A 24,134-nucleotide genomic window follows, 5' to 3' on the forward strand; every position below is an offset into this window, starting at 1 on the left:
AAGATGAAATAAAGATATTCTTGGATGAAGGAAAGCTAATAAAATTCTTAAGCAACAGAAATGCTCTAAAAGAAAGGCTAAAGGAAGTCCTGGCTGAAAGACACTGGTACCAGAGGGAAAGTGGGGACTTCAGGAATAAAGAGTGAGCAGCAGCAGTGGTAGCTATCTGGGTAAATATAATAGACTATTTTTCTCCTTTTATGTTCTTTAAAATATATGATTGTTTGAAGAAAAAGTGTAACTGTATCTGGGACGGTTCAATGCATTACAGGTAACACATATGACAACAATAACTCAAGAGTGGCAAAGCTCCTATGTTTTATTTGAAGTTGTAAAATATTAAGTCTAAGTTGACTGTGAGCGTTAGGTATGTATATTGTAATCCCTAAAAAGTAATATAAAGAGAGATAAGCAAAAAGCCAACAGATAAACTAAAATGGAAAAATGAAATATATTGAAATTATCCAAAAGAAGGCCAAGGGAAAGGAACAGAAAAGCAAAAAAAAGGCAGTTACAAACAAAAAAATAATAAAATGGCCGAAATCCAACTACATCAATTATTACATTAAGCGTAAAAGGTCTAAACTTAGACCTTCAAAGACAGAGATGGTCAGACGCTGACAACGCTGTATGTAAAAAACCTGTTTAAGTATCTGCATACTTATATTCTAAAAATTCTCCAGCGTCTTTATTGTCTAGCTCTTTGCCATTCAATATTTATGAAAAGCTCAGTTGGGAAAAAACCATATTAAGCATGATTTTTTTTGATGGGTTTACCCTCCCTCTCTAGGTATTCCAAGATGATCCTTGGGACAAGTGAAGTGATCAGGGCACCCAGGGTCTAGATCAGATGCTGTTCTCACCTCTCCCCACCTGCTACCAGGCTAACTTTTACTGAGTTACTATCAACCAGTATTGAAGATGCTTATGAAAAACAATCCCTCACAACACGTCTTTATATATTTCAGTAGTTCATTCTTGAGTTGTTATTTATTACAGTGCCCTGTCCTACTTAGGAAGACACTGGGCAGAACCTTACTTTAGCAAGCGTCTTATTTTCTCATTAACATTGGTACTTGTGCAACTCATCCCGTTTCCCATTTTCCATTGGCTGCTAGAAAGCTCCAAACACCTCTCCATAAGGTTAATAAGCATTCTTACAATAAAAGGTCCCACGGTTGTGTAAGTTTGTGAAAGACAGGGCTAAAGAAAGTTAAACTGGCTTCTTTATTCTGTCTCATTTAATCTTTTTTTGTTTTTAAATATTTTATTTTTTTTCCTTCTTCCCCCCCCAAAGCCCTCCAGGACATAGTTGTATATTCTTTGTTGTAGGTCCTTCTAGTTGTGGCATGTGGGACGCTGCCTCAGCGTGGTTTGATGAGCAGTGCCATGTCCGCGCCCAGGATTCAAACCAACGAAACACTGGGCCGCCTGCAGCGGAGTGCGCAAACTTAACCACTCAGCCACGGGGCCAGCCCCTGTCTCATTTAATCTTTATAACTATCTTGAAGGTTGGTACCATCATTATGCCAGTTTCATAGACGATAAGAACACTGGGTCCTGAGAGGAGTTTAGACTACTTGCCCAAGGTCAGCCAGTGATGGTGTTAGAAGTGGAATGTAGGGTGTCTGACTTCCGAGTCTGCCCTCTTAAAGCTGTAGGTAAATCACGTGTATAAAGTACCTGCACAGAGGAAACGCTCCTTCTTATTGTGTGGGCGGCTGAAGGGCTGGCCTCAAGTCTGGCTTTGCAAAAGGAAGAGCTCTGTAGGGTCAAGCAGGTGTGGCCCAGCCCAAAGAATCAAGGAATCCAGCCACTTCTACCCAACACTTACCTCGGCCCATCTGCCCGGGAACGCTCTTGCTAATGTCAATTTTATGAAAAGCTGTTCCTGATAACCCGCAAACCTTATCCTGGTGCCTGGTCCTCGCCACCCTGACTCTTTCTAGGTCCCACTTTCTTCTCTTGGAGGCCTACTCTCCAGGAACCAATTTGCCAGGACCGGGGAAGGGGGCTTCACGGACCTCAAATAGACCGTGGAGGTAACTGCTTATTGGTGAGCGGTGTAACCATGCGAGTGGAGGAGGTAGGAGCAGAGACAGCCATTTTTTGTTCTGGGTTGTTTTTGCTAAATTTCCCGAATAGTGGGTCCCAATTCTTAGCTCCCCTAGAACTGACATCTATACCTTTTCCATGCCTCAAGTTGGTTGTAATGAACTTCCCCAACCCTGGACTTTGGGCTTGACCATGAGACTTGTCTTGACCAGTGGGGTGTTAGTGGATCTGACAAGAGAAGGAGCTTGAAGTGGGGCTTGTAATGGGACCCCACAATTCCCTTTGCACTCTGGCGATCTGTAATCATGACCCAGTAGCTGCCTTCCTCAAGTGTCCCCCAAAACGAATATGGTCAGACCTACAGCCTGAAGCCGAGCTGCCCATCTGTATTAGTTTCTATTGCTGCATAACCAGTTACCACAGACTTAGTGGCTTAAAACAACATTCGTTTACTATCTCACAGTTTCTGTAGGTCAGCATAACTGGGCAGAGCATAGCCGTGTCATCTGCTCAGAGTCTCACAGGCTGAAATCAAGGTGTCAGCAGAGGCTGTGATCTCATCTGAAGGCTCGACTGGGGAAGAATTTTTCCAAGCCCATTCAGGACGTTGGCAGAATTCAGTTCTTTGTGTAGGACTGAAGTCCCTGCTTTCTTGCTGGCTGTCGGATGAGCATCATCTCAGCTCCTAGCGATGGCCCTCTCACAATGAAGCAGCTGACTTCTTTAAAGACAGCAAGAGAATCTCGCTCCAGGCTGCTGTGATGGAGTCTTAGGTAATGCGATGTGATCACAAGAGCGACTATTTCATGATTTCACCACTCAAGTCTCGATTAGCCAAACCATGGTCAGCCTCCAAAGTTGGGAAGGTGAGAATTAAGGCATGTTGTAAGCCTCTAAGTCTTGAGATGCCTTATTATGAAGCATTACTGTGACAATGGCTGACTGACACAGTTTTTCAAGAAGTGTTGTCCTCCTAGTTCACACAGGGTCCTATCCCCACTTTGGGGATTCAGGCTGCTATGACAGACAGGGCACTGGGACCTGTCAGGTCTGGGTTTGAGTCTCTACTCCTCCACCTCCTGGCTGAACCAGTTAGTTTACTTGTCTTGGTCTGTTTCCTCATCTGTTAGCGGGACCCACGATGCCTAGCTCATCCGGATGGTGGGAGAGCTAACTAAAATAGTAGATGAGGACCACCTGACATGTGGTGGGCACCATAATTGTTAGCGTCTTTTCTCTCTAAAGCTCATAATCCCCAGTCAACATGCCCCTGTCTTCAGAGAAGGAGTGTGGTATGAGTTCCGGGGCTGGCTGCTGCCCTGCAGATCCCTGTGGGTGCCTGGTGGTGTCTCGTCACCAGATGAGGTGGTGACCTGCAGGACTCTGACCCTGGAGGGACTCTCTTTGAGCGGATTGTGGGAGGCAGCCCTGCCAAGCTTCTGTGGGGTAGACACCATGGGTATCCACCCTCAGACAAGACCCCTTTAATTTTAAAATGTGACATGGAAGCCTTCTTTCGGAGGCCTTAGCCTCCACCACTACCCAGCTGTGTGAGCTTGGGCCAGTGACTTTAACTTTCTGACTCTGGATTTCCTTCCCTGCACGTTAAGGGTGAAATTCCCACCTTGCAAGGTTATTGTGCCGAGGACGTGACAAAAGCACAAGCATGGGCCCATCAAAGAAGCTTCATAGACAGTGTTCCCTTGCCTGCAGAGCAGAGACCGTCTATGCTTGGCGGTCTTGCAGTGTCACGCCCGGCCCCGCCCCACCTCCAGGGCCCATCACAGAGAGGAGCACAGACAGAGCAGGTGCTAAGGAAATCTTTGCTTCCACTTTGGCCTCTGTAGCCTCATTTGATCCTCATGAAAACCTTCTGCCTAGGTGGCCTTGGTGGTCTTAAGCGCTGTTCCAAATAGTCCCACTTCCCACCCCCCGAGCACAGAGTGGACCGTCCTTCCCTGCTCCCTTTGAGGTTCACTGTGGCCACATGACTTGCTGTGGCCCATAGAGAGTGAGCAGAAGTGTCCCGAGTCACTCCAGATGGAAGACTTAGGAGCCAGCGCACCATTCACACCTTTCCTCCTGGTACTGGTGACCAGCAACGCTCGAGATGATGCCCATCTTTATCAGGCTGACTATGAGTGGCAGACCCAAATATGAACGAGAAAAATAAGAAACCTTCAGTGTTTCCAGCCACTGAGATTTGGGGTGGTTGGTTACTGCATTCTACCCCGATACGGTGGGACAGACTTTATTTCCATTTGAAGGATGAGGAGACTTTCCCACAGTCACACGAAGGGTACCTGGGACCAAGGGTGGGCCTTTCTCTGAGGGAGAACATCCAGTTCTTTCCAGGGGAGGGAGCAGAGGTGCGTGGGGCCCTGAACACACTCCCCGTGGTGCCTCTGGGAAGGGAGTCCCCGCTCCCTGCGACAACTGTTTACACCCTCAGGAGCAGGAAATGATTCTCTGCCCAGAGTAAGTGAAGGGCAGCCTGGGGAGAGGTGCTCTGGAAGCTGCACTCTTGTAAAGACCAGATATTCTACACTCAAATACACAGCAGACGGGGTTATACTCAGAAGCCCCAGTCTCTGTCCTGTGTATCTCTCGTCTCAGGAGCCTCTTTCTTCCACTATTAAGTTTTGCTCAAGGAAAGGTCATGAAGCTCATCCACCATAAAGTGTGCAGGAGTGATGAGACCAGGCACAGAGACTGCTATGTTACACAGCATTATTGTCACAATAGCTGGCTGATACACTTGTCTGTCCAATATCCATTCTTCCCTTTTCCTTCAGACACAGAAGCCTGATTTTGCTCTGGGCAGTAGTGTGCCTGGGCAGAAGAGCACATTCTTCAGCTTTTCTTGGGATATAGACTCAGGTTGTTGGGTGGGACACCTAGGAAAGCTCCCTGAGGGGGTCAGGGAGCTCTCTGGGGGCCCCCATGGGAGGGGCTGTGTCTGGGAGCCCCTTGGCATCACACACTCAGCACCCAGAGATTTGTGTTGACTTCCCAGCGCTGGTGTGGACAGCTCTGAGCCGTCCAGGCGCTCTCTGGGCTGCTTGCAAGACCAGCCACTGGCTCAGTTTATTGTCACAGTAACCTGGAAGATTCTTAGAGATCATCTAGCCTGCTTTTAAAAAATATACAGAAATAAAATCTGAGAGGGGGACAAAGTTGTCTCAGGACCCACAGTGAGTCACGTGCAGAGCTAAGAGTGGAACTTTAGTTCTTGACTCTCCCCCATATCTTCCTGACTTAGTGGATGATACCTGCCTGGTTGTGGGTAGGGAGATGGACCCAAGGTGGGACACATTGGCAGCCCTGGTTCTGACATAAGCTGCCTGGACTCCACAGGGACTGGTACAGAGCTCATCACACTGCAGGGACTTTATGTGGAGGAGGATGCTGGGGAGCCTTCCGATTGGTCTCAGGCCCTGGGAAGACCCAACATCCCCCAAGGTCCTGCCCTGGAGAGCTTGGCTGGGTTGCATGGACTCAGGTCTGTGGAACACCTTACTAATCCTTCACACACAATTCCTCCCAACCACTGCCCCATCTCCCCCTTCCTGCTCAGATCATGCACGTGAACCAGCACCCTGGAATGACCTGGGTACCCTGCTTCAGAGCCACGGGGACATATGTAGACTAGACGGTGCCAGTTCTTGCCCCGATACCCTTTACTGGGCCGGCACATCTGTCCTCTAACTGATGTGAATGTCGCTGTGAAGGGGTCATCGCTGCACCTTTCTCTGGAGATGTGCCCTCAGCCTATAGGAGCCACTTTATCTATTTATTTATTTTGCTTGAGGAAGATTAGCCCTGACTTAATATCTTCCTCTACCTTATATGTGGGTTGCCACCACAGCGTGGCTGATGAGGTGTACAGGTCCACTCCCGGATGAGAACCCACAAACCCAGGCTGCCAAACCAGAGCCGAACTTAAGCACCAGGCCATGGGGCTGGCCCCAAGAGGAGCCACTTTAACCACAGATGTTGGCACATAAGCCCTTTACCCACCCACCCACATCCCTAGGGACAGCCAGCAGCTGGTGAATGACTGATGCCCTGGAACAAAAGGCCAGTCTCCTGATCTGAAGGTGAGACTCACTCTGTGCTCCAGCTCATGCTCCAGAGCTCCCTGCAGGATCAGGTTAGAGCAAGACTCCAGTTAAACCCCCTCTCTGCGTAGCTCCTTCCCCCGCCCTGTCTTGCTTCCTTCACTCCCTGATGGATTTCTCTTGAGGGCTCCCCATCAGTAATTCACCTGCCCAAGAACCCGCATACCAGGTTCTACTTCCAAGGCATGTGTAAGCTTCTGAGCTCTCTGCTGTCTCCCAAATTCTATGTACTGGGAGATGGCCCACAAGGCTCTAAGCTCAACAGCTGGAAAATCTATCCTGGTGAAGAGAACCAAGGTTTCCCCAGCAAGATGCTTGAGCAACAGTGTCCATTGATCCAATATCGATTGGGTGGCCACTATGTGTCTAGCAGCTGCTTGGCGCTGGGGGACCTGGTGCGAGGCAAGAGAAACGCAGTTCCTACCCTGACCCTCTGAATTAGGTCAAAGGGCTTCTTGACCTCCCCTCAGTCCCTTTTAGGGTGGCCACATAAGGGCAATCAATTGAGTACACGGAACCTTGGAAATGCTTTTAATTTCTTTTAATGTGTAACAGTTACGCCTGAGTTACAGAGGAAGCGCTTACAAGCAGGTAGTTAAAGCAAATGCCAGTTTCTCTTTCTATTCTACTACTCCATAGAGCTGAATAAATTATGGTGCGATTATATTTAAACATACACCCTTGCACCCACACGCACACCCCGCTCACACTCTCACGCACACACACTCACTTCCACATGGAGGAAAATGGCTGTGAGTCAAATACGGAAGCAACCAAGTTGCAGTTACGAGGGAGAAGGAATGACCTGGAGTGCTATGTAGATGTTTCCCACGTGGGGAATTGGCCGTGTGAAAGTTGACAGAAAAAGCATTCAATACACAGATGTCTCTGAGCATTTCAAAATGGCGGCTGGAGTACCCCCATTTGGTCTTGATTTGGTGTCTCTGCAGGGGGAGCGTGGAGAAGACCTGGCGACCACAAAAAGCATCCAATAGGGAAGGGCACATTCGGGAGCTTGACGAGAACATCAACCTGAGAGAGGCCCCAGAGAATGTCTTTTTTAGGGCAATCATGGAGTTTCACCCAGTTCCAGGATCCAAATCTCAGAATGCTTCACCAGCTCCATCTAAAACACTGGATTTCGGGAGGGTGGCCAAAGTCTGGGGCCCGTCCTGTTCTCAAGCCACAGTCAGAGGGCAAATCTGATCTTCTCATTCTTCTTCTGGGCAAACCTCTCTCTTCCTTCTCTTTTTCTCTCTCCTTCCCCTATCTCGCTTCTCCACGTTCCTCTGGCAAATGAACAGTAAAGGTAAATCAAGTAAAAAATAAGAGTATAAAAGCATCGCTTGGTTCTCACACGTCACTTCTTTTTTTGTTTTCATAGCAAGAGAGAAATAGCAAATGGAAAAACGAAGCTATAAAAATGAAAGAACCCAATAGAACCTGGAATGTATAATTTGAAACACACGATATGCAGATATAGCCCTACAGATGGTCCCTGGCACTAGCACGTCACGCACTGTGGGGGTTTCTTTCCTTTTTTAGTGTGTGTGTACATATACATATGTACACACATAAAAGTCAACTTCCTATAAACAAACAGCACATCACCACATTTCCGACTAGTGTACAATGAGCTCAGAGGAGGGCCCCCCGTGGGACGGGCCAACAGCTACTTGTGGTAAGTTGGAAGAAACATCTCTTATTTTGCTAAAGACTCTATTTACAGGGATGGACGGGGATGGCTCCTGGGCCAGTCTAGCCACCGGGATTCAGGCCTTCTTTCCCAGGCCATGACCAACCCTCAAGAGGTTGAGGCCTTGTGCTTCTCGTCCCACGTCACCTCTCTGGTGAAGGTGCCAGCTGTCAACACAAGACTGAATTTTATAGATTGAGTTGGCTAGACACATCAACATGGGGGTTTTAGGGAAAATCTATTGGGGTCAGGGTCTCTGTCTGAGGGGGGTGGGGCCCCTGGGGGAATACGTTCCATTTTCTACCAAGATGGTGGCTTGGGAGAACGCCAGAGAAGTTGGGACGTAATGAGGAATCATGTGGTTTATTCCCACTTCACCATACTGGGTAGATACTCGAGCTTGGTCCTAGCATTGGAATGTCACCCCCTGGGGGTGGGGCTGGGTGCTTTTGATGTCACCTGCCTGAGATCCCTGCTCCTGGGTGACATAGAGTATAAGGAGACTCGGGCGATTTCTGAGCCAGGCCTCCAGGGGAAGGACTGACCGTTAAGGAATGTGGATGGAGACTGTGGTTGATCTTAAGGAATTGCTGCTTTCTGGCTGTGATGGCTACAAAAGCACGGCCTGGGTCTCCCAGGTACCACACAGTCTTCCTGTTTGTCCAGAGCTCGAAGGACCAAAAGTCTCCTGCAGTGGATGCTCCAGTTGAAATCTTGGCTGAACTTGATGGGCCACAAACGTCTGGGTGTCCACGGCTACCGAAGAGTCTGTTTGTCCCCAATTATTAATAGATTCCTCTAAACCAGAGATACGAGCCACCCCGGCCGTGGTCCAGGACGGACTTGGTATCACCGAGTCTGAAGATGAGAAACAAACGAGCATGTGTCACAGAGGTGACGTCCATGTGGGAAGGTGTCCTAGCGTCTCGCCAACCCCACTCCCCAGGAGGGAGGAACTCAGGTCGGCTCTCAAAGCAGCAGCTCTTCCCTCTGGGAATGTCTTGTTGGTCGAGGGCAAGAAGCAGGGGTTGAGCAAAGAGGTGGCCTCATGGGCCCAGGTGGGGACAAGCAATTTGGTCCAGTCTTTGTGGATTCCGGGCTGTGCCTCCCGTCACACGTGCCTTCTACCAGGCGGCACTTGATAAAGGTGATCCAAGCGTAGATTACAATGATGGCGATGTGAGGATGAGTATAATTTTGATAAATAGGTGAAGGTGGTGAAAAGCTCCGAGGGAGGCGCAGGCAGGGGCTTGAATCACTCCCCAAAGGTCTCTTAAAGAGAAGGGAGCTTTGGGAAGCCACTGGAGTGGCCAAGGAAGGTGCCGTTTCCCTCTTCTCCAGAACCTTTGGCATCGCCCTCTGCCCAGGGGTGGTGGCTTGGAGACTGGCCACATCTGCCCAGCTGTGCCGGATTGGGAGACAAGCCTCTCGACCGAGAGTGAGTCAACAGTGAAAGATGCCCCCCCCCGTGTGGGACAGGGACATGCCTACCCCCAGTGCCAAGGGAAATCGGTGGTCTTGTCTGTGGGGCAAGCAGTCCCCGCAGGTCCAAGAACCCTCCTCCAGAGCCCCGAAGGAGGCTCTCTGCACCCCCAGCAGCTTAAAGGGACTCCCAGGCAGATGGAGGCCCCTCCCTAGAGGGTTGGGCATGCAGGGCAGGGGCTCAGGGCTCCGTAGGGGGCTCTGGGAGAAATCGAAGCTCCGTAGGGTGTGGACTCGAAGGCATAGAGCTGAAGCCTTTGGCAACAAAGGTTTGCCACCCACAAGCAGTGGGACCCCAGTTACGAAATCCCCTTCTGAGCCAGCCCTATGCCTTTTCACTCACGTGTCCTCAAGACTTGGTCCCCTCCCCATCCCATCTGATGCAGCGAATGAGGAAACCGAGGGAGTCTGCAGGCTCCCCAGCCCCTACATGGAGTGGGCAAGGTTGGCGCTTGGGCTGCGGTCTAGAGTCGTCAGCCTCCAGATACCTGGGTTGGGTCCTTGTACCCTGGGCCCGCCACGGCTGAAAGTCCCACCCCCACCTGGCTCCGTCCCCTGGTTAAGCCTCTTCCTGGTCTTCCCAGTCCCCCTACCGAGGCTAGATTCCCCCCTATGCCCAGCAGGTGTGTGTGGGGAGGGCCCTGAAGTCCGCAGAATTCCTGGGTGACTCCCCTGGGAAAACCCCCAGGCTAGGATCCCCTCTCTGCTGTTGTCCCAGCATCCAGAGGAAGAATGGGCGGTGGTTCTGACCCTGGGCCAGAGACCCACCTGGGAAGGCGGGCTTCCAGCACTTTGAGCTGACAGTAGCCATGTGAGCTCCACCTCCACCTCTGGCCAGGGTACCCATCAGAGTTGGGTCCAGAGGGCTCCAGGACCTCATCCCAGACACCATCCTCCTTTGGATGCCCAAGGTGCCCTATTCATGGTGAGCTTCGATCTCTGTGCCTGAGATGGCACAGAGGCCACGACAGGATTTGCCTGGGGGAGGACTGCAGCTGACCGGAAACCCCCCTGGGGTGAGAGTGAAGGGACAGACTCCAAGGGGCTCACACTCGGTCCCTGACCGCAGGTGAAGGGCTGACTGGCTGCTCATCTCCAGAGGGCTGGCTCTGAGAAGGGAATCGGCTCCTCTCCTGGCCTCGTGGGACCCCAGGGCGATGAGGGACTGAGGCTGGGAGGCTCAGGGATCAGTAAGGGTTGGGCTGGGATCCGGGTGGAACAAGTCGCCCCAGGGGCCCTAGTAGGCCTGGCCAGTTTCCACGGGCAGGAGTCCCAGCACAGCAGAGTGCTCCCCAAGCTTCATGCGACGCTGTGTGGAGAGGCTCACGTTTTTGGCCAGGTAATCAACAGCAGCTGGAAAAAAAGAGAAGCTCCTAGAAATCAAGGTTCTTTTTGCCTGTTCTTCCATCTGCCCCACATCCACCTATCCATCCATGCATCCATCCATCCCTCCATCTATCCATTTATCAAGTCATCAGTTCGTCCATTCACCCTTCTGTCCATCTATCCATCCATCCACCCATTTATCCATTCATCAATTCATCCATCTATCTCTTCTTCCATCCATCCATCCATCCCTCCATCTATCCATTTATCCATTCATCAATTCGTCCATTCACCCTTTGTCCATCTATCCATCTCTTCTTCCATCCATCCATCCATCCATCCATCCATCTATCCATTTATCTACTCATCAATTCATCCATTTATCTACCTCTTCTTCCATCCATCCACCTATCCATTTATCCATTCACCGATTAGTCCATTCACCCTTTGTCCATCTATCCATCTCTTCTTCCATCCATCCATCCATCCATCCATGCATCCATCAATCCATCCATCCATCCCCCCTTCTCTTCATGAAGCTCTTTCTCTCACCTCTCCAATCATTCAGCATGTGTTAACACATTATTTGCCCAGCTCTCTCATGGGTTCTGTAGGGAGGCACAGAGGGCATGCACACTGTTGAGGGAAGAATTAGTCCCTTTTTCCAGCATGCCTCTATAGTCCCCACTATGAGGGGTCTCCAGTGAGTCCCACAGAGCCCAGGACGTAATGAGGGCCAGGTCCCTCTTCCTTCTTTGGACCCTGAGCCCAGCTCATGGATGAGGCAAAGCATGACCCCTTACTCAGAAGCCACAGCAGCTTTTGCAGGCGAGCTGAGGGGTCCGTGCAGAAGGGCCGGGACCCTGACACGCAGGGAGCTGAGCCCTTCGGCCTCGTCAGTTCTGGTCATCCAGCGGCAAGGGTCTGAGGGTGTGTGCTTGTGTGCGTGTGAACAGGGAAAACAAGAATCTCTGTGAAGTAGTCATGGGCATGAACACGAATGCTCACACATGAGCAATACCTGCACGTGCACATGTGCACAGATGTGGGTGAGCTGTGTGCACCGGCATGAGTAGAACAGGGGGAATGCCCGTGCGTGTGCACAGCTGAGTTCCACCGAAGCCAGGTACATGTGTTGGGGTGTGTGTGCAGGTACCACCACTGGGCCCGCGTGTACACGAGTTCTGTCTTAAACGTACTAACTGTGCCTGCCTGAGGCCACCGCAGAAATCCGCCCCGACCAAATGATTTGACTGGCAGGTGGCAAGGCCTCTCAAGGCAGAGATGCTGCCTCCCGAGCCAGGGTCCGCGCTGGGGCCAATCAACCGCCTGGGACCAGAGGCGAGAGGAAGACGGACAGAACGCCGTGCTAGGAATCACGAGGCCTGGCCCAACTCTCGCTCTGTCACCTGCCCACCGAGGGCCCCTGGGACACTCTACATGCCTCTCCTTGGGCAGGTGGGTGGAGCCAGGAGGTGAAGGGCATGGCCAAATGCGAGGCCCAGGGAGGCGACACGGGCAGCATCAGACATGGGGCTGCGGGAGGTGGTATTGCCTTGGGGTTCGAATGATTTAGGTTCAAATCCTGCATGTGTTAACTTTCAGTCTGTGACTTTGGGCACAGCATCTCACCTATTCGAGCCTCAGTTTCCCTATCTGTAAATGAGGGTAACAGGAGCACCTAGGATGCAGAGCTGTTGTGAGGAGAAAAGGAGAAAGTGCACATGAAGTAGTCAGTTGGCACCGTGCCTGGCACAGGTCAGCTCAACAGACTTGGGCTCCTACGGTTGGGATTTGGCACAGACGTGACTGATCTTTGACGGGGACAAGAAGGAAAGGAACAGCGTGTGAGGCAATTCGGAGTCCCAACTACCTCCCGCTCACGTGGCTTTGGCAAATCGCTTTGCCTCTCCAGGCCTGTTTCCTTGTCTGGAAAATGGATAGAAGCCATTCCAGCCCCCTCAAGGCTGTGACAAGGATCGATGAGATCATGTGCTTCAAGATGCCGGGCACAGAGGGCTCAGTGCCCAGACCCCCATGTTCCTAAAGGATGTGCAAATGCCCTTGGGTTTTTGGAGTGTCTGGACCCTGTGCCCGTCAGCTTCCCAGGCTCCAGGGCCCGAGCTGAGTCCCTGGGTGCTGTCCCTGAGGTCACGCAGCCTCCAGGCTAGGGCAGAGGTGGTGGCACCCAGTCTTTCCCTCCCTTGGGTCTGCCCCTAACTCTAGGTGGGGGTGGGAGAATCTCCTGCCTCTGGCCTCAGGGGTCCCTGCAACTCTGGCCACACCATCTCTCCTACCTGGAGCCAGTCCTAACTGGGCTCCAGGGTCTGCCCCATGAGGAAGCCTAGTTTTCTGCATAAGAACGGGGAGAAGAGGAAGAGCAATCATAGACGGAGAGCTGCCCTGGGCCCGTCCCGCACTGTCTCATTTAACTCACACAACAGGTCTGCAAGGCTGAGTATCATCACCCCCATTTTACTGATGCTGAACCCGAGGCACTGCCCTGAGAGCGCGCCTAGCTTGGAAGATCACGCGGCTCATACATTATGGCGCCAGGATTCGGCCCAGGCAGTCTGATGCCAGCTCCTCACCACCCCACGAGCATCACCCAGCAGCTTCCGAAGAACCAGCCCCGGCACACGCCAGTGCTTTAGAGGGAATGAGGCGCTCTACCCGCCAAATCCTGCACTGGCCCCAGTTTCTACTCCAGGAAATGCAGGTAACTTGTCCAAGGCCACATGGCCAAGTCAGGTCACCCTTCCTGAGTCACCGAAGGCTCTGCCTACCCCTCCTTATTCCACATCGTGCCAACCTCGGGTGCCACCCTCTCCAGCTCGTCCTGCGGGTGAGGCAGAAGGGTCTGGCTTTGAACGGCAATGATGAGAACAGCAGAGCGAGGTCCCTCACAAGCTGAGCACTCATTACCCGCCAAGCAGACAGGACCTCATTGAATTCTTTCAACAGCCTGGTCTCTGGATACGCTTCTTCCCATTTTACAAATATGGGAACTGAGGCACGGAAGGATTGCTGGCCCAGAATCACGCACAGCACGTGAGATGCTGGAGCCCGAATCTGTCCTGCTTGCGCCCCTGGTCACTGTCTCTGCTCCTTTCTAGCCTCTCCCAGGTACCAGCCACAGTCAGGCGCACAGCGGGCACTCGCCCAGGCCCTGTCGTGGTGAGCAAGGAAACACCACGGAGCCAAACTTGGCAGATGACCGGGCCAACTTCAAGGGCACCCACCGCACCACAGGGCCTGCCTCTCCCTGGGGTCGAGCCGGGGCCCGCGAGGGCAGGGCTGTGACATTCCTCATCGCGGCCTCTGTCGTGGGCCCTCCTGTCCCTCTGTCTCTCGGTGTCTCCCCTCCTCTGCCTTGCACCCCTGCCTGGGCTCTAAACGTCTCAAATTAGATTAATCGGAAGTTGGCAGGAGAAGTGGCGGCGATGCCAACCCGTAAACAAGCCTCAGCCGTCAGCGCCTCGTCAGCCCGCGGCCCCAGAGGAGGACCCTTCTAGACACAAATTCTTATTAGACTTGTCAGATCTATTAAAATTCTTTTCACACTTCTGCGTTCTATCAGCCCCATCATTAGTACGGCCCTGGCCTCTGGGAACACTAGGGCCATATTAATCTGCCGTGTGCCCCTTCCCTGTCCCCCTGCCCCCACCCACCCCCTCCAGGGATGGAGAGGGACAGACAGATGGACAGATGATGGCCGGGAGCAGGAAAGGAAGGTGTGGCGGTGTCCCAGGGAAGGCGAGTGGCCCGGGGACAGGAGGTGGACTCTGCTGCTTAAGAGTCTGGCCCACGTGGACACTCCACGCACACCTGGAAGTGAGTGAGGTCCTCCCGGGGTGGGGCTGTAGGTGCGGCTGTGTGCACGGCAGTGATCTCGGGCACACGACCTCTCTGGATCCCATTTCGCCATCTGTGCAGTGGGAATAACCGTGCACACTGCACACGGTGGCCGTGAGGATGAAATGCCAGCCCCAGGGTAGATGCTCCATAAACGGTCACTTCTGCTTCCTGTAGGCATGTACATTTTGTCTATTTATATCTCCAAGCCATGTATATACATACGTTAGTGAATACTCACGGAGAAATAAATCTCTGTGAGTGTGCATCTGTCCACATAGAGGTTCACGTGAAGTTGTGAACAGGAATCCCCACAACGGGGGTCGAGATGTGTATCGTGACTGAGTGAGTGTCTTACAAGTTTGTGGTTTGGCCAAAGAAGGCTGGCTTTGAAGTCAGGAGACCAGGAGTTCACCACTCACCTACTGTGTGACCTTGGGAAAATTCCTAGCCTCTCTGGGCCTGAGCTTTGTATCTGTAACCTGAGGACAAATAACACCCGCCTCAGGTAAGGTTTTGGAGAATTACATGAAATGAGGAACATGCCTTGTGCCCAATGCCTGGGACAGATGTGAGCAGATGACGGGTGGACCTGGGCACACCCAGTTGCAGTTAGGGACACAGGACACTTGCACATGCACTGTGGGAGCCCAGTCATACTCAGTCGCCCGCGAACATGGAGCAGGTGGTCAGTGGGAACACAGTGTGTCCCCGAGCTGTTCCAAAAGCCTTGAGATGACTGAGTCTAACCCGTGGGCCCCCATTTCACAGATGGCTAAACTGAGGCTCAGAGAGGCAGGGCGACTCTCCCATACTATGTGGGCAGAGGGGCAGCCTTTCCCTTAGGTCCCTCCCAGCCCAAGCCTGGAGCCTCGGTGGAGTGAGGTGGGGTGGGGTGCGGTGGGGTCTGTGCTGGGACTCCCTCGGGGTAGGGCTGGAGAATGTGGCCCAGGCGGAGCTCTGAGCTGCCCCTGGAGGAGCCAGGGAGCAGGGTAGAGCTGGCGGGGGAGGGGCTGGGGAGGGGAGGATGGAGGGGGGGAGGCGGAGGGAGGAGGAGGTGGAGGACACGCTCTGGCAGCTTTTCCTGAGCGAGGAACAAACACTCCTTTCTCGCCTCCTGGGCCCTTTCCCTTTTGATCCGCTTCCTCGCCGCCCCCGTGCTGACTTTGGGGTTAATTTTATTTCCGAGTTGGGCGGGCGCCCCTGGAGTGGGGCATGGGGCTCTGGGTGTGACTAACGCCCGCCCCAGGCTGCGGCTGCTGCCCCTGGAAATCCTTTATCAAGAGCATGTGTGTCCCGCTCCTCGCCGGGGAGCACCGGCTGGGGCAGGGGTCACCCGGGCCCCCTGGAAACACTGCTGTCTGTGCACGTGTGTGCACCCTGCTCTCCAACATACATGCACACACGCGTCACCCCTGCACACTTGCTCCCCAGGCGCACACATTCACACAGACATCATGTGCACACACCCAGATGCACAGCAACACACAGGCACACACACCCACACACTACAAATACACACTCGCAGACACCCTCAAGCACACGCACATGCTGAACACACATGTGCATACAGCCACACGCATCTGGACACATGCACACGTTTATTATGCATGTCCACATAGTGACATGCATCAAACACACAGGCACAGACAGAGACACTCAGTCACATGCACACCTGAATATACACACCCGAACACACGTGTGTATGTGCTGCAGCCACACACACTCACGTGACCAAACCTCCACGTGTGTCCAATACAAATCCATATGCACATCATTTAAACACACACGTGTGACCAGTCACATGCACATATACCCACACACGCCACTCACACCTTCACACGTACAGACACATCCCTATACACGAGGCTGCGTGCACAAACACGTCTGCTGAAATACACAACACACACAGACACACATGCACACGAATGAGAACACCCCCATGGCACATGTATTCACACTCACACAAACACACAGACGTGAACACAAACACACACAGGGAAGGGGTCGTGAGCACAGCTGGCCTTCATTTGGCTGCGGAGGCCAAGGCCGCGTGAGGAGCCGAGAGTTGGTGTGGGGGCAGGAAGCCAGGGTCAGGGAGGGGCAGGGCGGGGAGGAGGCCCTCGGGCTGGGAGGTCGCGCCCTTCTGATTCGTTTGACACCAGCAGGTGAGGCCTGGGGTGGGAGGTGGGGCAGAAGGGGACCCCGTGACCCTGGCTGCCTGTGCCGCTGGGCCTGCCCTGCTGCCACCCCACCCAACAGCTGGAGGCTGTGGCCGGCCTGCCTTTTGTAGCCTTTGGTCTGAGGGTCCGAGGTCCCCGCCTCCAGGCAAGGTGTCAACGGGCTGACGGGTGGGGTGGGCACATGAGATCAGCTCAAAATCTGGGGAAACCAAGGCTGAGGGGGAGGAGCAGAGGAGAGGGCCCGCAGTGCAGCTTCCCCTCAGCCCGGGGCGGAAACGCGCAGATCTGCACCGCACCGTCCAGCGCGCTGCTCCCCAGCCGCACGTGGCTCCTGAGCACTTGAAACGTGGCCGCTGGGACAGAGAACTGAATGTTACACTTTGATTCAACTTTATCTCATTTACATGTAAAAACCAAATTTCGATTTCAGTATATTTGGGAAATTTTTTAGTATATTTGGAACAAGTTGGGTGTGTAAATCTATTTCCTCAGTTGTAAATTATATAAAATTTAGATGCAGATCAAGTATTTCCAATGAAAACAGTGTCTGAATTAAAATGGACTGGATTTCAAAGACATATTATGAAAAAAGAACATAAAATAGCTCATTAATCATTATGTCTGGATGACATGTCGACATGACCATCTTTTGGACTGGGTTAAATAAAATATGTCAGTAAAAATAATTCCATTGATTTCTCCTTATGTTTTAAAACGTGGCTACTCAGACATTCTCCATGACATTTGGGGCTCGTATGGTATTTCGTGGGACAGTGTTGCCTTCAGGTGACAGCAGCATGACTGCAGGGGTCCGGCGCAGCGTCATCTTAGGACAACCGTCCGTCCTTTCTGGACTCCCAGTTCCTCATCTGTGAAATGGGTACCCCACCCACCACCACTTTGCAGCTCTCTACCTGTCAGCGGGAGGCCCTGCGGGGGGAGGGGAAGCCCGGGGCGCTTGGCACTCACTCTGGCCATACTGGCCGTACTGGTAGCCAGCCACGGGGTCCACGCTGTAGCCGGTGGCGCTGTAGGTGGGCGGGCAGTAGGACTGGGAGGTGGGCAGGCTGTCTCCCGGCTTGATGGAGTCAGCCCGCTGGCTGCAGCTGGCCGAGATGGAGGTGGCCGAGTCCAGGCCGCCGTGCAGAGGGGAGATGGAGAAGTCGGCCTGCGGCTGCGGCGGCACAGCACTAGGGTTGCTCAGAATGCTCATCACCTGCGGGGGAGAGACCATCAGTGCCGGCCAAGCAGCAGGCGTGGGGGGGCTCGGAGGACGGACTCTGCAGACACAAGCACGTGCAGGGACGACGCCTGGGGGCCCTGGACAGGCCTTTGCTGGAGTTGCTCCCTAGAGGTCCCTGCAGCATCGAGAGCCTCAGTTTACCTGGTTTGCCTGTCCCTGTGGGTAAGATGGTTGGTTGGCGGTTTCTCCTTTAAGTCCTTCCCCAGGAAGCCACCCCCTGCTGAGAGCTCTAAGGGGCAGGGGTGGCCTTGCCCACTTCTCTACGCCCGGGGCCTGGCTCTAAGGGCACCTTGTGCCTGTCTGCCCAGTGCATGAATGCATACGTGCATGAACAAATCAATGAACTAACTGGCTGGGTATGTCTCTCCCATCAGACAGGCACCTCCCCCGGGACAGGGAACTGTGCCTCCCCCATCACACCGGGATGCCCGCCCACCCAACACGAAGGTCAGAGCAGGACTCTGGAGCTCGCCGGCTTCACCCCCCTGCCCTGTGCCAGGCCTGCTACGCCCCTGACTTCTCTGGACTTTGAGCTTCTGCCCTTACAACACCAACCCACACGGCCAATGCTGGCAAATAGCCTCCCGGGCACTTGTCTTTGATTCTGGCAGCTCTTGGATGTCTGCGAGTGTCAACGCCTTCCCTGCTTCAGCAAACAGGAGCTCCCATCAGTGCTGGCAACCTGGACTGACAGGTGACGCCCGTCTCTGGAAACCCAGCTTAAAGAACCTGGTGTAGGTTCATGGGCGTGTTCACTTATTCATTCAACAAACATGCACTGATGGTGACTGTGGGCCCAGGCCTCAGGCCAGGCCCTGGGACTTCAGAGGAGGAAGAGCAGGGGGAGTGTCTGGGTCTGGTGGCGGAGGCACCTCGCAACAGACCATCAAGATACACAGCGATGAGGGGTGCGGAAGAGGCAGCTCAGGGGGCCGTGGGAGCCCCGTGGAGGGTGCCCAGCCAGCCCGGCGGTGGAGAGAGAGGGGAGAAAGGCAGTGCAGGCCGCAGGAGGCCCCGCAGGGTGAGGGAGCACAGGGGTCCCGGGCAGTCCAGGGAGAGGAGGCAGACGCAGGCCCTGGGGACCTCCTGAGGATGCTACCTCCTACGGGAGGGAGGCCGCAGTGCCAGGTGGGGACAGCCTTGCTGATGATCTGCCCGCCCTGAGCTAAAGAATCACGCGGCAATCCACGCCAGGCAGGCAGCTGTGTCCTGATTTCCCGCTGCCTCCTGACTTGTCCCCGCCACCGCCAGCACTGAGGTCTGGCCGGGGCCGAGGGTGTGGACGTGAGTCCTCAGGCCAGGACGGATGGAGCGCTTCCACTTCCTAGCTGTGCAGCCTCGGGTGTCCCTTAACTTCTGTGGCCATCCCGTCCTGAGGAAAAGAGACGACCATCGACCCTAGTGCAGAGGGTAGCCGGGAGGACGGGGTGGGGTCTGCGCACAAGGGCTGTGCCCCGAGCCTGGCATGGGGTGCGTGCTCGGCAAACGGCGGCCCCAGCTCCTCTGATGTGCGCTTCCCCACATCCTTCCCTCTCCCCCCTCCCAATCCAGAGCAGCCAGGGACTTGTGGGGCGGAGCCAGGACGCCCCCTTCTCAGACGGAGAAAGGGACACTCATAGCAGGTGTGCGAGGAAGCAGGCCAGGGCCCAGTCGGCCGACCCCCTCACCTGACAACGTCAAGATTGAGTTTTAGGCACGTGGCCCCTTTAAAGGTTCTCACGCCAGGGACCCAGGTAGCTGCTGGTGGGGGGATGGGGATGGGGTCCCTCATCCCTGGGGGGCCTGGGTCCTCTGAACGGCATGGGCACGGCCTCCCCTGACACTTGATCCCTGTTCCAGCACACTCCCCTCAGCCCTGGGGTCATCGTCCTCTGTCCTTTCACTGTCCGCTATCCCCAGAGCCAGAGTCCAGGGCACCCGGCCTACCGGGGCTGCTCCTGTCTCCACCGCACCTGGTGGGGTTTAGGTGGGACTTCTGGTGTGTCAGCCCATTAGACAGCAGAGGCCCTTGGCCTGGGTCTGTGAGAAGGAGGTGGCCAGACGACTTGGGGCAGCAGTGCTGTTCTAGGAAGCTGAGGTCTCCCCAACTCTCTCTGCGCCTCAGAGGCCTGTGTCACGGCAGAGGCTGCACAGGGGGCTGGGGTGGTGGCGAGAGGGAACCCGCAAAGGGGGTGGTGCGTGAGGACATCTGACACACAGTGGGGCTGTGTTTGCTGCTTTTCACCCATCAAGAGGGGGTCTCCTGGGCCTGTGGAAGCTACTGTGTGTGTGTGTGTGTGTGTGTGTGTGTGTGTGTGTGTGTGTGTGCTGGGGTAGGGGGAGAGTCTCAGGGCAAACCCCGGAAGCTGACACTGCTCTGGGGGTTCAGAGACCCAACTCTCTTCCAGGTGGCCTGTCAGGTTCCCAATGTGCCCCTCACTTTCCATCTAAATTAAGAAAATCGCCACCCATCCCATCCCCCTCCCCATACAAACGCCGACCCTGCTCCTCCGGGAGGCCTGGGCCCCAAGACCAGACGTAGGGGCTCAGGGGAAGCTCGCAGCCCATCTGCCTTCCTCTAGAAGGACAACTGTGGTGGCAGGAGACTCTCGGGAGGTCTGCCAGCCCGGGTGAGACCCTGGCTTAACCCTCCCCTTCTGCACATCACTAAGATGCTGAGCCCTGGGGGGACGATGGGACGGGAAGGGAGAAGTCGGGGGCAGGGTTCGGGAGAGGATGAGGGTGTTTTGGGGACCAGCTGGGGCCTGTGCATAGACCCAGCACTCAGCCTGCAAGACAGAGACCTACAGAGAACCGCCACCAAATCTGACCACATCGCTCAAGAATTATCGGCGGCTCCTCAGTACCTCCCAGTAAACAGGGCAGAGGCTGCTCGTGGCCTGACTGCTACCTGCCTGTCCCAACTCCTCCCACCCCATCCCACCTTGCACTTTACATCCCAGCTATCCCAAACAATGTGGTGTTTCCTGAAGACATTCTTCAATCATTCAATTGTTCATTCAACAAACATTTCCTAGAGTGCTACTGTGTGCCAGGCTGGAGATGGGGCTGGGATGTGAGCTCTTTGAGGGCAGGCTGGAACTCTGTTTCATGCATCTCTGCAGCCCCGGGGCCTCCACTGTGTCTGCTACGGTCTAGGAGCTCAGAAAAGCGTGCTGAATTCAGGTATGTTCATCTAACAAATACTTGCTGAGCGCCTATGACGTACCAGACACTGAGCCAGGCACTGAGACACAGCAATGAACAGTAGCAACACCATGCCCTCCCGGAGCCACCAGTCTAATGATGGAGGCTGACCACAAACAAATAACAAATAAATAATAGAATTTCCAATACTGATAAGTGCCGTGGAGGGAAAACAAGGTGGGTATGTGGAGTCAGGCACCACCTCCCCAAAGAGGCAATATCCATCAAGACCAAAAAGAACCAGCTGTGGGAAGACATAGCAGAAGGCTTTCCAGGCAGAAGGGTCAGCAAGTGCAAAGGCCCTGCGGTGGGAACATGCCCAGCAGGTTTAAGAAATAGCACTAGGTCAATGTTCAGAGAGAAAGCCCAGGAGCTAGAGGCCTTTGTCAGAAGGGGCGTGTGTGGGGCCCAGTGGCTCAGCAGGGCTTGGACTTTGGGCCCTTAGCAGACAGCTCGGAATCAGCTCAGGCCCAGGGAGCTTTTCCTGTAATGGGATTTGTTCAATGGGATTTGCCCCGGAACATCAAATCAAATCCACATCTGGGGTAGGTGTGAATGGGGGATGCGTGGCATCTGCTGCAGGCCTATGGATCAAAGGGCTTCCATTTCATCCAGCCCCTTGTCTGTGGGCATGGCAGCTTCCAGGCAGATGGAACAGGACTCAGCTGACGAGAGGTGGGAGGGGGAGCACCGACTCCCCAAGACAAGAGGCTGTCATTACCCCCATTCTGCAGATGGGGAAACTGAGGCACCAGGACGCGGAAAGGTCCACCTGAGGTCACGCAGCCAGGCAGTGGCAGAGCTGGGATGTGGACCAGCTCCCTGACCTCTGGCTGTGTTCTTTTCCCACAACAGGCAGCACTGGAGAGCACTGGGCAGACCCACTGTGTAGAGCCTGAGGACCTGAGTGGCCCTTGCTGGCCTCTGACTGGCCCGCGGACCCTGGGAGCCCCTCTTTGCCCGGGGAAGCAGGAAGTGTTTGCCCACAGTTGGGGCCCAGCCGAGGTCGGGGCCTGCAAACTTTTGAACTTGACGAAGTCCTGGTCTGATGCCATAATCCACCCCTGGAGAAGGCCGAGGCCTCCCCGTGGGTTTCACTTTTTCCTGGTGACCTTGCTTTCACTAATGTATTACTTCTTGGTGTGTTACCGTTACTAACTCAAAATCAATACCGACCTCCACATCTGTAAGGTTTTATCTGAAGGCAAATCTCCGGGCTGTCCGTCAGCCTGAGTGACAGCCGTCCCTTCCTCTCCCCCCACCGCCATGGCCCCCGCCCGCCCCAGCCCCTTCCTCTCCCTCTGCTCTCAATCAGTCGCAGCCTCCACCAGACTAAATCAATAAGGGGCCGGCCTCGCCCCCCTTCCGCCATGGAGGAGAGGCGGGCAGGTTCGGGGGTGGGGGCCACGGGAGCCCCGTGCCAGGCCCCCTTCTGCATCCTCTGCTCACCGCCCCCGCCCCCGGGACGCACGGTGCACTCCCCTACTTTACAAGAAGGGGATGGGAAAAATGTAATTAATTCCCTCCGTGCCTGAGCTGGCCCTGAGGGCCTGGGACCGAGGAGGCTGAGCGGCAGATCTGCACCCTCTGTGATAACCCAACGAGGCTTTGGGAGCGAGGCTGCAATTAGCAGGGGTGATCGCCATCACCGGGGCTCCCGTGGCAGGGTTCCGGGTGGGTGGGTGGGTGGGTGGGGGCGGAGGCAGGGCGCGGGCAGGGAGCCAGACTGCTGAGGTCAGAACTGTGGACCTGGAGATGAGACGGGGCTGGAACGAGGCCAAGGACCCCTGGACCAGCAGGCAGGTGGGGAGCCCCACTTGGCAAGGCCGGCAATGCCAGGAGGGGCCTCCGAGGTCCCAGAGGGACAGTGGTTTCCCCAAGGGTGCTCAGCCAACCTGTGTCTGAGGGGCTTCCCTGCGGCACTGGGGGCCGGAATATCTGCATTAGCATCCATGCTCTGCCACTGACCAGCTGTGACCCTGGGCCTTTCACCTCTCTGCCTCAGTTTTCTTATCTGTATAATGGGAAGGGTAATACCTGTAGCTACCCAGAGGGTCAGTGTGAGGATTAAGTGAGTAAATGCACACTGAACGCCCAAGACAGTGCCTGGCGCTCCGTCCGTTCCTGGTAAACACAAGCTCTCCCCACCTCGCTCCTCTTCCACCTGGGTTAGAGGGACCCGGCGGAGGCTGAAAGGAGGGCAGACTCAGGGAGCTCCTCCCTGTGGGGGGCAGTGTCTTTTTCATCTCTTCTTCCCCAGGGGGCCTGGCACGCAGTGGGGGCTTTCTGTGTGGAGACTTGCTCTGCGCCATGCAGAAGCTGGGGCCTGCCCTCTGGAAGGGGAGCCGGTGAGTGACAAGTCACACGCCCCCTCTCTGGCCTGCACGTGCTCATCTGTAGCCAGGGGATTGCATCCAAGGACATGGGGCCCTGACGGCAAATCGGTGACGTCTCCAGTCGAGACCTGGTGAGGCCCGGGATTCACACACCTACACAACACACATGCCACACAGGGCTGCTCACAGGCCCCTCCACAGGGACACACTCCTGCATCCAGGAAGGTGAGAACTCAAAACGCCTCTTCTCTGGATTGCCAAATAGCTTTCCACGAAAACCCCAATAAACCAGGGCTGGCCCCACGGCTTAAGTTCGGCAAGCTCCACTTGGTTGGCCCAGGTTGGGTTCCCAGGCGCAGACCTACACCACTCGTCAGCGGCCATGCTGTGGCAGTGACCCACATACAGAATAGAGGGAGACTGGCACAGATGTTAGCTCAGGGCGAATCTTCCTCAGCAAAAAAACTCCCCAAAAAACAAAACACCATAAACCACATGTGCGCACCTGCTTTTCTTAAACTCACCAATCCACTTACACACACTCACACTTACATGTAAACACACCCAAATACACACATGAAACCCCAGAGGCACCTTGGAGATTGCCGAATTTTCACAGATGGGGAAACTAAGGCTCAAAGAGAGACAGTG

General features: G+C 54.5%; 1 protein-coding gene across 8 annotated transcripts in view; it reads right to left on the minus strand.

Moving 5' to 3' along the window:
* Nucleotides 1-6,700: 6,700 nt before the first annotated feature.
* The window catches only part of PAX7 (paired box 7), a 100,622-nt gene continuing 83,188 nt past the window's right edge, over nt 6,701-24,134 (minus strand). For 5 of the 8 annotated variants that reach the window (XM_070510905.1, XM_070510904.1, XM_070510907.1 and 2 more), the window contains 3 exons: nt 17,688-17,934; nt 17,015-17,071; nt 6,701-10,707 (listed from right to left, as the gene is read on the minus strand). In XM_070510905.1, the coding sequence (XP_070367006.1) occupies nt 10,592-10,707; nt 17,015-17,071; nt 17,688-17,934 (420 nt within the window). In that variant the 3' untranslated portion in view covers nt 6,701-10,591. The remainder of the gene's footprint in view (nt 10,708-17,014; nt 17,072-17,687; nt 17,935-24,134) is intronic. The other 3 variants (XM_070510909.1, XM_070510908.1, XM_044769838.2) reach the window with 1 other exon arrangement.

This window comes from Equus asinus, chromosome 5 (assembly GCF_041296235.1).
Source record: "Equus asinus isolate D_3611 breed Donkey chromosome 5, EquAss-T2T_v2, whole genome shotgun sequence".
In the NCBI taxonomy this organism is placed as follows: Eukaryota; Metazoa; Chordata; class Mammalia; order Perissodactyla; family Equidae; genus Equus; species Equus asinus.